A 16,027-nucleotide genomic window follows, 5' to 3' on the forward strand; every position below is an offset into this window, starting at 1 on the left:
TCATTCATAAACATGCAGGGTTTAGCAAATACAATTTGGGAGGTGTGTTTAAAAGTGGAGCTCCAGTAGCCCGAAGGTCCACAAAGCGGAGCACCATACCCATATAGGAAAGAAAAGGAAACGCATGAGTGGATTTTCTCATGGTTATCATGGCTAGCGGTATTGCTCATGGGCGTGTATGCATGACGGCAGCGGCAGAGTCGCCCAACATGGCGGCCATACTCTAGCTAATAGGTTGACAGAGATAAACAGCCTTGGTTTATAGCGCACTTCTTTGATATTGGACCACCAGGTTATGTTCAATTGACATATGTCATTACAAGGTATCTGCTAACATATCACCTGACCATACAGCGGGCTCAAGTTTAGAGCTTATTGAGATCACAGTTTTTTAAGTTGACCACTGACCAAGTGCTGGGTTTTGATTAGATTGCAGGCTCATGTCAGGTTAACTTGTTGTATACATTTTTCTTGCATACAAAAAGTTTTTAGCTGCTTTTGTTTTGTGTAGTTTGAGATTATTCAAACTCAAAACAGAAGGCCAAACAATATAGACAGAAAACCTCCCGGAAAGTTACAGAACTCAAAATTATCAAAAATTCTCCCTTATCCTGGGTTAGCTTAATAAATTTTGAGCTTTGAACAACTCAGCCCAGGAGTTCTGCTTTTAGGCTTGGCCAAATCTATATATAATTGTCTAAATTGTATAGTGGCTTTGCATGCACTGTACTTGAGGACAAAAGATTGACAGCTATTTGCCTCTGTCAGTAATACTGTCCTTTTTCTGAGGGAGTGTGTGTTTATTAGTTGCTATTAATATCCTATGAACCACTAGTACACTGGTACAGAAGTTTAACCTGCATATACAAGTTCTCTGAAAGAGTAAGGTTATCAAATATTACAGATATATCAGATTATGTACCTCCATCGATCATGAAGCCAAATTCATCATAATGTCCTGTTGGCCGATCCCCTGCGTCTTCTGTCTGAGGAATTCAAATACATGCATTTTATTACCATTTCTAACAGTTGACCTCAAATTACAGCACACATTTGCAAACTTCATCATGAAGTTAGCGATTTTATTGTAGACCAGGCTAGTATCAAATTCCCCAACAAACTTCAGAACACACATTACAGTATTTAAAACAACCTGAAATTAACTGTAAAAGGGGCTGTATTGTAGATATGTTAAGCTTATAGGGAAGATTCTGGGCTATACAAATGAATGTATGTCAAAATTGAAAAGAAAAAGATCAATGCTGTGTACGTATTTATTGAGAAAAATAATTAATATGTAGTAGTTAAAAATTATAGAAAATTACATTATATGAACACATCTCACTCAAACTTCTTAGTTTGTCGACTCAGAGTGGTTTTTAATTCAGTATGCATCATAAAACCAAAACCAAGTTATCACTCTAGCCAATCACAAAGGACACATACAATCCAACAAGTACATGTAGCTGATATAAAGTGTGAGAAAACATGTGCAGGTGAGTAATGACTGGTTTTGGTTTTACCTCTGATTGGATGACAAAGCGGTGCAAGCTTTCTAAACCAGTTGCATAGTGTAGTGATACAAAACCAAAGGAAATACTAATAAATCATTATTACTTTCAACACTCAAGTGAAATCCATTGTATTACTTGACTAGTAACAGTTAATTGTTTTCCATTCCCAAGAGTGGAAAAGCACAATTTGCCACATATGTAATGAAGCTTGGAGAAGGACTACTCAGATAGCAGTTAACATAGTTTTGAATATAATTATGCACCTGCTGAATTCTTGAAAGGATATCCTGTGGCCACATGCTGGGTGTGAGGGCAGAGAAGGGACCACCAATAGCTGGTACAAAGGAGCCTGTAACTGGAGTACCTCCACTAGCAACATGAATAGAGGAATCATCCCACGCAAGGGTGTTATCATGGCCAGCATCGTCATCTTCATCTTCACTGAGGGTGGGAGCTACACATGATGAGCCAAATCATAAATTAGTAATATAATAATTGTATTTTCAATAATTGATAATCAAAATTCAAAAGATTAACCAACAAATTAATGATTATTGCTGTGTAACAGATACATACTATTTTCAGGTGTGAACTCTAAGAGACGGTATATTCAAATTTAAAAAAACGTTAAAATTTAATATGGATTTACATGTATACTTACAAAGCATTCTTGATGAAATTTATTTTGTGATAAGCCATAATGATTACAGACTGATGTACAATTTGGATGCTAAAAGATAATCTAGTCTATATCATTTTAGGTTGTTTTTCGCACAGAATAAGAACTTTGTGTTAAATTCTTGTTTGCCTTATTGCCACCCTCTTTTTGTTATCCACAATGCATAAAATACTACTATGTTACACTGCATAAAATAATACTGTGTTAGAAAATTAATCACCATCATTGAAAAGCCACAGGGTTATAATAAATTGTCACAACAAATACAATGCACATAATTTACAGGGTACTGCAATACATACAAAACAATTCGCTCATGCATATTTTACAACTCCCTTTGCAATTTGCCACACAGATCTCAGCTTTAATCGCAGATCTCCAAGCAATGAACCCCAGCCAACTTGGACAAAAGCTGAATATACATTGACCAGCCATGGCTGAATAATGCAGACCATTTTTCAGAAGAATTGACAATTAAAGGTTGCAATAAATACGTATATTCTCAACTGGTAAATTTAAAATTTTGTCACAAAATGGCTTGTTTTTGCTGTGGAAAGGTAAATAAAACCCAGGATGCGAGGGATTTAGTTAATTTATCTTAGCCGCAAAAAAATTGATAACAGTTGATATAAAATCAGTGATGTGGCAATACCTGGGACAGAAGCTTTGTTTAAACAGAACACAATGTTCCTCAGCAGCTGTCTCCTGCCTAACAAGATGTGCTCTTGTTTCTTGAGTTTTTTAACCATCATCTACAAACACTTTGTAGACTCAGTTTGTGTGAACACAGCAATATTTTCTAAAGCATGCTTCACCAGCAAGGAAAGAGGGCCCAGCAACATCCTTAAGTGCTACCAAACCAGGTGTCACCTGAGGATTGATTTCCAACTTAAACTTCATTAACATAATTATGGAGACTTTAACAAAAATACAACTTGTAACCATGGATACCGCAACAGTCAAGGAGGAATGTAGCATACATTATGTTATATTGCTATATTTCCCAAACAAGAAAAAACAATAAAAATGATCAAAAATAGGTACTTTTCTCTGCTTTTCCATAGGTGATGTATAATTTATTTTGTTTATATAATAGAGAGAGACATACATTTAGGCAAGCAAGCAAGAACTTCTTATTTGTGGTCACAAATCAATTCTTTCTTTACATGTGGTACAGACACATATAAATAATATAAACAAACCCTCTCTGTTATCTTTGCCTAGTCCCTGTTAATGCTTCTTATGGGGCTTAAGAAAATTCCACCAACAGCCATCACTTAATCTTAAACCACTTTCAAATCAGCAAGGACTTTTCTTGTAAAGTGTAGTAAATTTTACACGCTCCGTTTTAGAGAGCAAAGGCATACAGTCATGTACATCTTCTGAGTTCTGCGTGCACATTCACACTATTGATTTACACCATGCAAATTTACTGGCAATTTTATAACAATATTCTGCAGTTCCTTCTGTCAGACCAAGAACCTGAAACATTTACATGACTGTGTACTTCGTCTTTCCCCTCTCACCCTCCTGATTCACTCCCTCTCAGTCCCCACTCTCCAGCAGTTTGTCAAATACATGTAAGCTGTGTCTTGTGGTTTCACTAAGATTTGAACCAGGGAAAGAGTGCAATAAGTGAGGCCCATAACAACTTCCTTCAGAGGGCCATATTATCATTATTAGAGATTCATAACTTACAGTACACCAGCTGGAACTCTGTTCTGTGCCAGGTCTTATCTATCGACAACATTCCGACAAGCCTTTTTAAACTACTACTCTAGGTTATGGCTGCTCTTGAGCCATATTATTTTGAGCCAAACATGCTCCAATCCCCAAAAAATGATAGCACCAAAGATAGTGAAGTGGGTAATCACTTGGAAAAAATACATTTTGGTGACCTTGTGAAGGATGCCAAGTCATTAGCAGGTTTTTCTGCTTCCCACCAATTTCAAGTTGGACAGAATGACATCACCTAACCACAGCCTGGCTACCAAGTACAGTTTCAAAATGGCAGTGTCCAAAGTCAATTTTTTTCCTGAGACAAATTTCTTCAGGATAGCAGGCACTTTAGAGGCTGAATCTTTGGTGAGTGGAAAAGCTGAATGTTTACTTGCTATAGGTGGAGACAAAAAAAGTAAGCTTTTTGGAGTGACCTCCTTTGCAGTTCTCATTTTTTTCAAATTTTGTTTCACATTAATACTGCGGAACGGAATTATATGCTGCATTCTTAGACAAAAGTTCTTCTTTTAAGTAGTGAGCCATTTAACTGTGGTGTAGCAAACGCCATGGCAAAGGTCACATATACACTCAAGGTCTACATGGTTAAATCCGCTGTTAAGTTGACACCCTGTAAAAGGGTCCAACATAAGTTTGGCAGGAAGCTTGATGAGAGTGAAAATGGAGGCAGGGTGTGGGATGACAGAAATTTTAATGGCAGGATGCAAGATGAAAATAGGATGGCAAGACCGGGATATGCTCTTTTTCGTAGGCAGGATAGGAATTAGGATGTGTATAGGCGGGATCATAATTTAGCTCAAGTTACAAGTCACACGACCTCAGAGACATTAAAAAGTATTTATTATATGGCTTTAGCTTGTGGCCGATATAACGCGCGCTCTGATTGGCTAAGAGCGAGATCTGAGCAATCATTATGCAGCCGTAATGCCCACAGGCCAATTACGGATTATGCAAATTAGGAAGAGCCTGGCTTGGAAAATTCAAGCGCATTGAAACAATGAAAGCCGATTAAAAACAGTAAGAAAAGTAAATTTAATTCCAAGTAGCTAAAAGTTTAGGGATTTTTCCTTAATAAAATTTGTATAGAAGTCGTTTTTGACTTACCGGTAACCTTGGCGGGCACTAGTGAAAAACAATCAAGGTTTGCCAAGTGTTGAGTAAAGCTAAAATCGGTAAGTGAAAAACACCATCGGCAGATGTGTCACATATCCTGAGCAGAACACCACGAAGAAACTTATTAGTTATCATCAGATAACAGATTCCCTCGTGTTAACACAAGCAAGTGTAAATCAGCTTCCAGGATCATCAGATGTAAACAATCGGGCGGTTTCTGTTGGTAGCAGTGTTTCTGATAACTGCAGGAAGTTTTTTACGCTCACAAGGCTTGAAAAGTTCATTCATAAGTCCCAGAATGAAGAACGCCAAGATATGTCGTCGAAAGCGAATGCGAAGATCAAGTTATTCTGAGCAGTGCATTCTGAAGCGTTCGTATTTTCTTTCACCGAAAGACCGTTGGTTTGGACTATTTTGAAGCACAATTCCCTCATCATGTTGTGGCACCACAATACCAAAATACCTTTTTGAGGGCTGTGACAATCATTTTTCCCGTAAAGAAATACAGTGGTAAAGTTTATTGACTGTGCAGTTTTGCCCTGGGTTTGAGATGATGAATGAATCAGTAAACGCACACATCGCCAGATGTAAATTGACGACTTCCGCTCGAATAATTTTTCTTTTTCTTTAATTCGTGAGCCATATAATAAACAACTTAATAACCTCGACCGTTCGGTCATTACGGGAAAATCTCAAACCTCGGCCTACCGTATTGACCTCGCTATCGCTCAGTCAATACGGCAAGGCCTCAGTTTGAGATTTTCCCGTAATGACCTCACTCTCGGTTATTAAGTAGTTATTATTTGCATTATAAACGGGCTTAATTAAAGATCCCCAAAAACTGCGCTTTGATTTTCTAAACGTTACGTGGTTAACACAATGAGGTGCACGGCATGAGTTGATAAAAACCTTGGTTGCTGAGTTACTTTCACTTCTGCACTGGAATTGACGATGATGATGATGATGATGACGACGACGACGACAATGATGGTACCAATGATAACTTTGATTAGTTATGAAAACAATTTAATACAAGTGTGGGCAAGAGACTAATAACAAAGATTGAATTCCCATCACCTCCTTGCAAGCGCAAACTGCTGCTCACCTCAATTAACGTTAAGTGTGTCTCTTTTCAGCATTAAAATTAAATAGTACCCTAACCAAAACAAGTTCAGAAAAAGAGTGACTACTCAGTTCAATCCTCCATACATGGAGTTTTTGTGTCTCACTTATAAACACACCAAGGAACAACCGTTTTTTTCATCTGGCCAATATGCCTTAAAATTGTCCACCAGTTGAAATAAGGCAGTGAAGTAGAACAACTTTTGTTTAACCAGGCGGGATTGGGATGAAAATGTTCACTACGGAGGGATGGCAGGATGAAATGAAAAATAGTGTCAGAATGCAGGTTTTGAAAAGCCTATTCAATTTGGACCCTCCTGTAATTTACCATGTGTGTTTTGCTTACAAGTACAATGTACGGTTTGCGTTGGCTTTAAAATGGTATTTTTGTTACATGTAGACGTCACCAGAGACTCATGTTGCTTTCCTTCACAAGACTATACAGGTCTCTTGAGCTCTGTATTTAGGTTTATCCCTCCCTTTGTTTATTTGTTAGCTGATGTTCTGGCACCAAGTGATTCAAATTTTCCTGAACTTGTTGGCTGACTAAGGAACACATCAACCAACTTTTCTGGTACTTCCCATTGTAAATGTTTTTAACTTTCAATCTTAAATGTCTCTAAAGTTCTCTCACATGCCACATTCATCAATTTAACATCATCCAGAACCATCCTCTTGGTGGTGGTTGCACTGATTTTGCTCATGAAAGATCTGGTAGAGAACCAGGTCTTTTTCTGCCCACCTTTCAACTTTCATTTAAAATCTTTGTTCACAATAAATTATAACTTTAGCACAGAGTAAACGTTTAACTGGGTCTTAAAGACACAGGAGAAATACACACTCATTCAATTGTATTGGTTGGAGTAGCATAAATACGTTTTTCCATTCAAGTAAAAGACTCACAAATGCAATACGAGACACCAGCTCCAAGTCACATGCATGTACGCTGATGTATTTACTAATTTCCTGAAACACATAACTTAAAAGAAAACACAAGCATGTATCTTGCTCTAGAGATTATGCAGCAACATTTTGGGACATTTCTTAGCATGTACTTTCAAATAACTTATGAGATTTTACAGCCATACCATAAAAATATAAATGGAGCATGACGTCAGTCTATTCTCAACAAGTTGTACATGGCAACATCGTTTTCTATAGAACTATTGAACAGTAGTATTCCAAAAGTCAACAAACTCTAAACTTCATTCTAGCTAAACCTAGATTTTTGTTACCTTCCAAGTAATGTAATATTCCATAGTATTAGTGCAAAACATCAATGCACTAGTAATGTTTACGATGTTTCCTGTCTCAGGGTGAGCTGTTTAGTAGTACAGCTACTGGCTTACATGTACTAGCAGACAAACCTAAAGATGTAAAAGCTCATATAAAATATTTTGAATCCAGAGTATGCGTTCTGCTGTGCAATGCAGTTAACTTAGTACAGTTCCTTTTTGCTAAATTACTGTTAAACATTAATCCAACTTCAACCCATTTAATATTCCTTATGATCCTTCCCAGCTTAAATATTATATGTTTTAGGACTGAAAATTGCAGGTATAGTTTTAGTGCTTCATCATCAATATTAAAGACATTCTAGAAAACAACTTTGGTTGCCTAGAGGAAGCCTTTCATAAATTAACCACACTTCCCAGGGTTAAATGTCTTGTTTATGACCAATACCGTATAATAACATTGCAGAATATTGCAGCTAAGTTCAGAATTAAAATCAAAGGCAACTCCAGAACAATATTGAGTCACAAACAAAAATGTGGAGTATTCCTAAATTTAGAAAAAGGGAAAGGCAGTGGCAATTGTATTTTTTGTTTTTTTACTTGACGTAATACACTCAGCTGTTTGCGTGACTCTCAGGTGTCAGATAATTTTATTACCAAATCCTTCATCACATTGGTCTAACGGCATAAAAAAGAACAGTTTCTTTTAACAGTATTAACACTGTCTGGTTTAACTGTGAAAGTTAATAAAATAATATTCTTTAACTCGCAAAATAGCTACAAAATATCAGTTGTTAAATGACAGTTGTCCCTTCATACAGATAGTTAACTTCACTCTATCAAAGATAAAAATAAATTTGGTACCAACCATACAAAGAATAACATTACTATTTTGATCACAAGCGATCAGAGAATTTCAAGAATATACATTTTATGACTGTACTTAATTGTTAAAAATTTAGAAACTTGTACTTACGTTTTCTTTTAACGAGAGCTTTTACGTTAGCATCGACGAGAAGAACATCCTCAAGACAACATTTGTTAAAGGAGCGGAATAATGTGGGTAACATGAAAACAAGAGCTGGGAGATTAAAAATTCTCCAATCTCATGTCTTGGTGGCTTTTAAAAGGCCACAAATTCTACATTTAATTAAAAGCCAAAACAATGCATGGCCTTTGATAAATTCACCCCAACAAAAGCAGCCCCCTTGCTTGCTAATACATGTATGAAGCAGTTGGTTGCTTATCCTGATACAATGACATTATGCTAATCATCAGCCCTTTCAGACATTCTAAAATCTACATATCCATAATGCAAAAAAAATCAATCATAAGGTATTAAATATCCTCCAGAATAACCTTAGCAATTAACAGGTGACAAAATTTATGATGCAGTCAACCATGAGATGGATTTCCATGCCTGAGCAAATTAAGATAAAGTTATTATATTGAAATTATTTCCCAACAGGGTATGTAATAATATTACATAATAAGATTATAACCTCTTTAGTTGGGAACTAATTTCAAAAACAAAATTGCAATTTTTATCTTCCTTGTGAGTACTGAACAATGGAATAATCATTATTCTGACTACTGACATCTCCTAACACCTCAAACATCATTATTTCAATTTTAAGCATGGACGTACAAAATAGTTATTGTAAATATCAAGACATTCTTAAACTAGTACCAGTGCATTGTTTACATGCGCCAAAAAGAACAGAGTGTATTTGAATTTATAGTAAAATTTAGTGAGGTGATAAAGGACAATATTTCGAGTAAATAAAATTTAACCTATATGCATGACAGACATGCATGTATCAGGGCTCGCAAAAAATAACCCGTTCACTCATTCGAGACAAGTACATTTTCCTCTAAGACAAGTACCTTTCTCTCCTCACTTGCCCAAAGGGCAAGAGCCCAGGTAAGCTGTCCACTGACTACATTTTTGATAACAAGTTTTGAAACAAGTAAATTTTAGGCACATGAGTGAAATAAAAGTGTTTAGATGAATGGAAGCTTGACAAAAATTACAATTTTTTTGTTGATTGTGTGACGCCTTTTGATTGTATGACACCTAGATGTAGATTGTGATCAAAATCTGCCCCGATCAAATTTCTTTCTACGACTGAAAATAGCTGTGTTCAGCACAAAAACACCATGTTTATTTCTTAAAATTTCAGCAATTTTTTTGCAAGCATTTGCGACTTTCACTGTGTAAAACTTAACTCAACATAATTGTATCACAGCTGTAGAAGCTTTATGTGAAAAGAAGCCATATGCTTCTACCACAAAAATGAAGCCCTCACCAGCAACTAAAATCCCTGACAATCTTTGGCAAAACTTACAAGTTTTCTGGCAAAACTATAAATTAACTTACTTGGGCGCTACCGCCAGAAATAAAACATGTTATTAAAGTACACCTAACCCCCCAATTTTTTTTTTTCGCTAAAACAAATCTAGACTTTATTTGAAGCATTTGGGCGAAGAAATTTTTGAATTTGGTTGAATCCTCGATTTTCTATGCCCTTTCAAAGTCGCGATTAAGTGTTTCACGACCATGTTTTAGGGAGTCTGGGGCAGCGGTACCTGATGACGTCTACCCAGGAACCAAACACAGTAGCGCCTCAGTCAACTCTCTATATTTGCTCGAGAAAATAGAACGCAAAAGTAATCGTTCCGATGTATTTTGGGACTAAAACGTCCAAGTTTTGTCTCAGAATCATTTCTTTTTCGTCACTGGAGTCAGAGTTAAGTTTCGATTCGGAAGGCTCCGAAATAAACTTTGATCGAGCACGTTTGACAACTGTGAACTCACTGCTTAGAGCTTTGAGAGCAATTTACAATATTTCAAGCGACGACGGGGAAGACGTCTTTGCAGACGAGCTGCTTGTATATTAGGAATGGAAAGCTAGATATGAAGTGGAGGAGCAGGCAAATGAAAAGCAGGAAAGAAAACTCAAGGACTGCTTTGGATGGTAATTTCGTCAACTAAACATAAGATTCCCACGCATGTTTATAGCCCGTTTACATTTGTCCTTACCGAGAATGTATTTTGTCAAGGTTCTGTTAAATCCAGTTTGTGTTTTACTTTCAGTTGAATGCTTCATGTTTATAAGAGCCACGTACGTGTTGCAGTTTTCAAGACTTGATGACCTCCAAAACATTGGCTTCGATCGATTGAAAATTGTATTGTTTGGACCTATATTTTTGAAGCTGCGGGAAGCAAGGCCGAAGGAAACATTTCATACAATTACCGATTTCACATTGTCACACGTTTTAAGTCGTAACTCCAAATAACCAATGTAAATTGTTCTCAAAGTTTGCAGTGAAATTCGTCGGATAAGCAAAAAGGATGTGTTCCCTAAGCGGCCCGCAGATAATGTTACGCAGTCATATTTTCGACGCTATTGCACAGAATCTTTGTCGCACTGCTGATTTCCAAGCCTTCGAAAAACTCTGTGAGTCTAACAATTTTGTTATCATGTAATTCTAGAGGATTAATCTTCGACTTTCATCTAAATCGAAAGAGAAATAAGTGTTGGTTAGCGGCGTACAGTTGCGATCTATTTACATATCAGTATAATGCTTCTTGATCATGACCGGATCACACAACTTTGCCGGTTATGTTATAAATACTGCAGGATTAGAAGATATAGGTTGTAGGTAGTATTTCTACAAATTGCTGGTTAGCTTTAAGCAGAAAATGTATGAAAATAGCGTTCAAAAGTCTGCGGAACAAATTCCAGTGAGAGTTCTTCAATGGTTCTCACACATTCAGTTCGCTTGTTTCGGTTCAACAAAATCAACCATCGTTTACGTCTTTATTGCACCATTAGCCGATCATCGTCAGTAAATTGTACAGTATATCTTTCTTTAAATCTGGAATATTGCTGCAACAGTCGATAACACCTCTGGAAGGCGTTTCTGCGCACTTTTCGAATGTGTATTGCACCAACCTGAAGGAAATGAGACGAAATGAGATATCCAACCTTCCTGGGTAGACGTCACAAGAGCCGCTGGACCCATTCTCCTCAAACTCGGTCGTGAAACAAAATGGCGGTGTTTTGGAACTATTTTCGAGATTTCATCGTGGCACAGAAAATCGAGGATTTAACGGAATTCAAAAATTTTTTCGCAGAACTATTTCAAATAATAAGTAGATTCGTTCTAGTGAAAAAAAATTTGGGGGGTTAGGTGCACTTTAACACTATTAACCCTTTGAGCCCCAATTACACACATATGCGTAATTAGTGGTCGTGCTCTTTGTACCACTTGTGACGTCATCAATTTAAATGTCATCAGATATTCTTGATAAGTAGATAGTAGTACTAGGCTAGGCCTTTCCATACAATGGTCAGGTTTAAATATCAACGACATTCCAACGTCGCAAATCGAAAGTCCAAATTTTGGCTTATGCACATGCCCGGGATTGAAATATTGCTCAATTTTGTACCTAATCCTCGAAAAATCTCTCCTTTTAGAAAAAAAGCTTAGCAAAACTTAGGCTTATTTAGTGTCATGGCAGCTAAAAAACCTGACTAAACGGTTAAAAACGGTTTTTTTTGGTGAAAGTTTGGTATTCAAAGGGTTAAAAATAAATTGATTAGTAAGTAAGTCTTCAAAAAAACTTTCAGCTTTCAGGGATTTTGGCAGAAAATAGTTTTCTGAAGACATTTTCAATCGACTGAAACTATATTTCAACCACCCATATAAAAAATAATGCACTCACCAGCTTTAAAAGTTTGACCCTGTGCCTGTTTCAAAACTGAAAAGGAGAGGCCAAATTGTTTTATAATTCTACTTGTTAAAAATTAATTTTACGTGCTTCAAAATGATTTTTTTTGGAGTTAGGCAAGACGCTCTTTTACATTTGAGGAGTCGAACTCAACGATTTTTGAAGATACCCAGCGCATAATTCAGGAAATAGCAAGCAAGTACACGAACATGAAAGTGATCAAAACAAAGAAGATTACAAGCAATTCAGACGGGTTTATTACATTCAAACATGCAAGTGAATGACTTCCATTTTTTGGGCTCATGATTTATTAATGAATTTAATCTGGGCAAGCGGGTAAGTGCCCCAGGCAAGCAAAATTTGAGAGTTACTTGCCCAAAGGGCAAGCTGGAATTCAAATATTTTCCGAGCCCTAAATTGTATGTCCTTTTAACCTTTTGACTACCAAATTTTCACACAAAAAATGCCATTTTTAACTGTTAAATCAGTTTCTTGGCTACCATGACGCTAAATGGACCTTAGTTTTGCTAAGAAAGCTATTTTTTTTACCAAAAAGATAGATTTCCCCAAGATTAGGTACCAAAATGTACAATATTTTAATTTGGCACAGGTGCATAAGCCAAAATTTGAACTTTTTGCACATTCCAAATTTTTTTTCTTGTCCCTTTCCTTTCCTTTTTCTTGGCCCTTTTACTCTCGCTACATTTTGTGTTTCATATGCTTTCTGGCTGCCATAAAAAGTTGGGTGTTAATTATGGGCAAAGCCTGGAAATGGGACCTTGTTCAATTACAAGTATAATGGGCCATTTTACCACCATTTTTGCATCAAAACTGATAACTTTGTTTTTCAATTTGTTATGTCAGAATGCCGTCAATATCCAAAACAGTCTGTTGTGCGGATAGATCTATTCTATCTGTTTATCAAGAGTGACATTTGAATTGATGACGCCACAAGAAGTACAAAGAGCAGTGCCAACCACTCAGGGCATCTATATGCGCCGTTGGCAGTCGAAGGGTTAAAATAAACGGCTCAGAGTTGCTAAGAATCATAACAGCACTGTGTGTTTGTCAGCAAATCTTTTATGTTACCCTTTTCAGTTGTGATTCATACAAGTAAAAATTACTTAAAGCAGAAATGGCACATACAACTTACTTGTAAGGGGTGGAACAAGTTGTTTCAAGGGGACTTTTCTTAGTATATTCAATTTCACATTCAAGCACTGTTTCCAACTAATTTGATTCAAAAGTTCAGCATTTATTTCCACATTATTGGTAGTCAAATAGAAAACCTAAAGGGTAAGCCTAAAGCTCAGCACCATCAAACATATAAACACAACAGCTACACTGTATTGTGCAAAGACATGAAATTCAAGTAAGCTTATCTCTCTCACACAATCTGCAGTGTCACTGGGATATTACAAGAGAAACAGAGATATCAGAAGAAAGAGAGTGACTCTTGGTTGCACATGGCATTGAACTTCTTCAAGCCATGTTTTCAACTTTTGTGGAGATACACATTGCTCATTAATTTTGCAGTAAGATCTGATGTGTTTCTCACTGAGCATGAATTTGTCCGATACCTGATTAAGTGCAAGTCACTCCAGACCTGAAGCTTCCATTTAAAAATGTTTAAATCCAGCATATTTTTCCAATGCCACAGACTAAGTTGTCACAGCAAGATGGCGGATCGCAAAAAAAAAGTGTCTAGTTCCCAGTGCTCCTTGCCTCATTCAAGATAATTCGCAAAACTTTAGCAGAGTTGCCACAACTTTTGATAGTAAAGGTTGCATTGTGCTTATTAAGGGTTGCAAGACATGAAGGTCCTTACCACCCTAGAGGATCTGGGGGTATGTCCCTCCAGAAATTTTCGAGATTATAGACTATCGGAAAAGTACTATCCAGCATTTTGTGATGAACGCAAACCCAGCAGAACTATTTCATGCTGTTATCTAAGAAAATGGCAAGCTCCAGGTAGCCCAACACAGGAATGGGATATGCCATTTTTCTCAGCACCCCCGTCCTGTCTCTCTCTCCCTATGGAGGAATGGATTCTGACACCCCAAGTTTTGGTTGCTGGCACCTTTGATGTTTACATAAGAGTCAAAATTTTGTTTGCTTTGAAAAAATATTCTGACTGGACCTGTGCCTTTCCCAGGAATTGGGGGGAAGGGGTTGCAGATAGAAAAGTGGAATGTTCCAATATGGCCCAACAGCTTTAATGAAAAGCACAACAGACAGTTTCTGATGTTGTGTGCTTCTGCGACTGTGCTTCAACACAGCAGCATTTTGCAGTTGCTACGACACCATCTTCAAAACACATGGAAGAATAATCCAGTCCCAAGATGAGTTTTGACATAAAGAAATTCTGACAAGAGGTTTACATTCGAGTGGCCAAATGAGGTTTGATTGGTTAGATTACAATAATTACATTAGTTTTGACTAGAGCAGTATGATTACAGTACTTTATGTTTAAAAATGACGCCCACTTTCAAAACTGCAAAACAGTATAATATTGCTAACTACAAGTACATATGAACGTTTATCTGAATATTATGAATATTAAGCTTACATGACATGTAAGCTTACTATTTGATTAAAATTAAGAGAGAAATCTCGATATTGTCAGAGTACTTCCGTGGATGGCAAAACGTTAGGAATTATCATAGTTACTTACAAGAATGAAATACTTGTTTTCCGGCAAATAACCAGTGTTAAAAAAGTAAAGTACACTATTCAAAAGGGCACAAAATGACAGAGCATCTGCTTGGCTTCGCTATACATGTTCGAACAAAAATTGTCAAAATGTTGTCAACAACATATTGATTCCGAGTGATTTTCAATTTGCCCCCAACGACAGAATATTTGCCTTTTACGAATTATTGGTCTCCTAATCCTCGTAAATTCATTCTATACGCCTGAAAAGATTCTCTGATCTTCACTGAGCTCACCCATTATTTATTTATAGCTCCATATGATCGAATACAGCGACGAACAAAGCTATCAATTTGAAAGCAGCTATGACCGTTAAAGAGATTTGAAACGATTCTCAGCAACCTACCTTTTATGCTATACATGCTGTATCCTTCGGATGATTTTCGTTCGCTGCCACTAAACACCTGCCTGGCCAACTCCATTTCTAGGAGAAACTTTGCAAAATACAGGCCTTTGACAATACACAAGAGACCAAAACACAACCATGTTCAAAATGGCGGCGCTTAGATTGAACACTTCCGTGACGTCATCAACTCCAGCCAATCATATTTTCCCGCGAAGAAAAACAGATTTTCACTGTGTTTACGTGGCCAAAGCACAGAAGAGGATCAAGAAGAAAACTTCACGAATTAGGATAGGAAATTAAATAATTTCGAGTGTAATTTGGAATAAATAAGCACAACTAAATTTTTCAAAACTGTAAAACAAATGGCACAAGCCCATAGGGCAAGTGCAGTTTGTAGTCTTTGAAAAGTAAAGAGTGACTATTTATTCCAAATTGCACGAGAAAAAAATCATTTGATTACTTGTTAATAATATACACGCAATTAAATTTCAACTTTCTACACTCAATTTCAACTTTCTGCCCTCAGTTTCAACTTTCTGCACTTCTCAGGATTAAAACTGACATGCTCTCAGCCAATCAGCATGCTGAAATTTTGCATGTACTGTTATTAATTAAGAAAACAGAAATGGTGTAACTCATCTGTTGATTATCCTGATAAAACACCGACGAAAAATTACAATATTTGCTGGTGGCATCTATCAGATAAATTTTTGTGACTTGGTGAGTAAGAAACTCATAAGGGACCATTTCTGGGGGTTTACAATGGTTATGAATATAGGAAGGTGTAAAAGTTTTCAGAGAAATATTTTAAAGTGAGTGTTGTTTCTTTAA

General features: G+C 36.7%; 1 protein-coding gene across 5 annotated transcripts in view; it reads right to left on the reverse strand.

Moving 5' to 3' along the window:
• Positions 1-15,397, reverse strand: part of LOC145490039 (small G protein signaling modulator 3-like) — a 60,988-nt gene extending 45,591 nt beyond the window's left edge. Inside the window, exons 1-4 of one of the 5 annotated variants that reach the window (XM_081469133.1) lie at positions 15,197-15,286; positions 2,846-3,796; positions 1,778-1,968; positions 923-986 (exon numbers count right to left, since the gene is read on the reverse strand). In XM_081469133.1, the coding sequence (XP_081325259.1) occupies positions 923-986; positions 1,778-1,968; positions 2,846-2,945 (355 nt within the window). In that variant the 5' untranslated portion in view covers positions 2,946-3,796; positions 15,197-15,286. The other 4 variants (XM_081469132.1, XM_081469134.1, XM_081469136.1 and 1 more) reach the window with 4 other exon arrangements.
• Positions 15,398-16,027: the final 630 nt, after the last annotated feature.

Source organism: Orbicella franksi, chromosome 6 (genome assembly GCF_964199315.1).
Source record: "Orbicella franksi chromosome 6, jaOrbFran1.1, whole genome shotgun sequence".
NCBI lineage: Eukaryota > Metazoa > Cnidaria > Anthozoa > Scleractinia > Merulinidae > Orbicella > Orbicella franksi.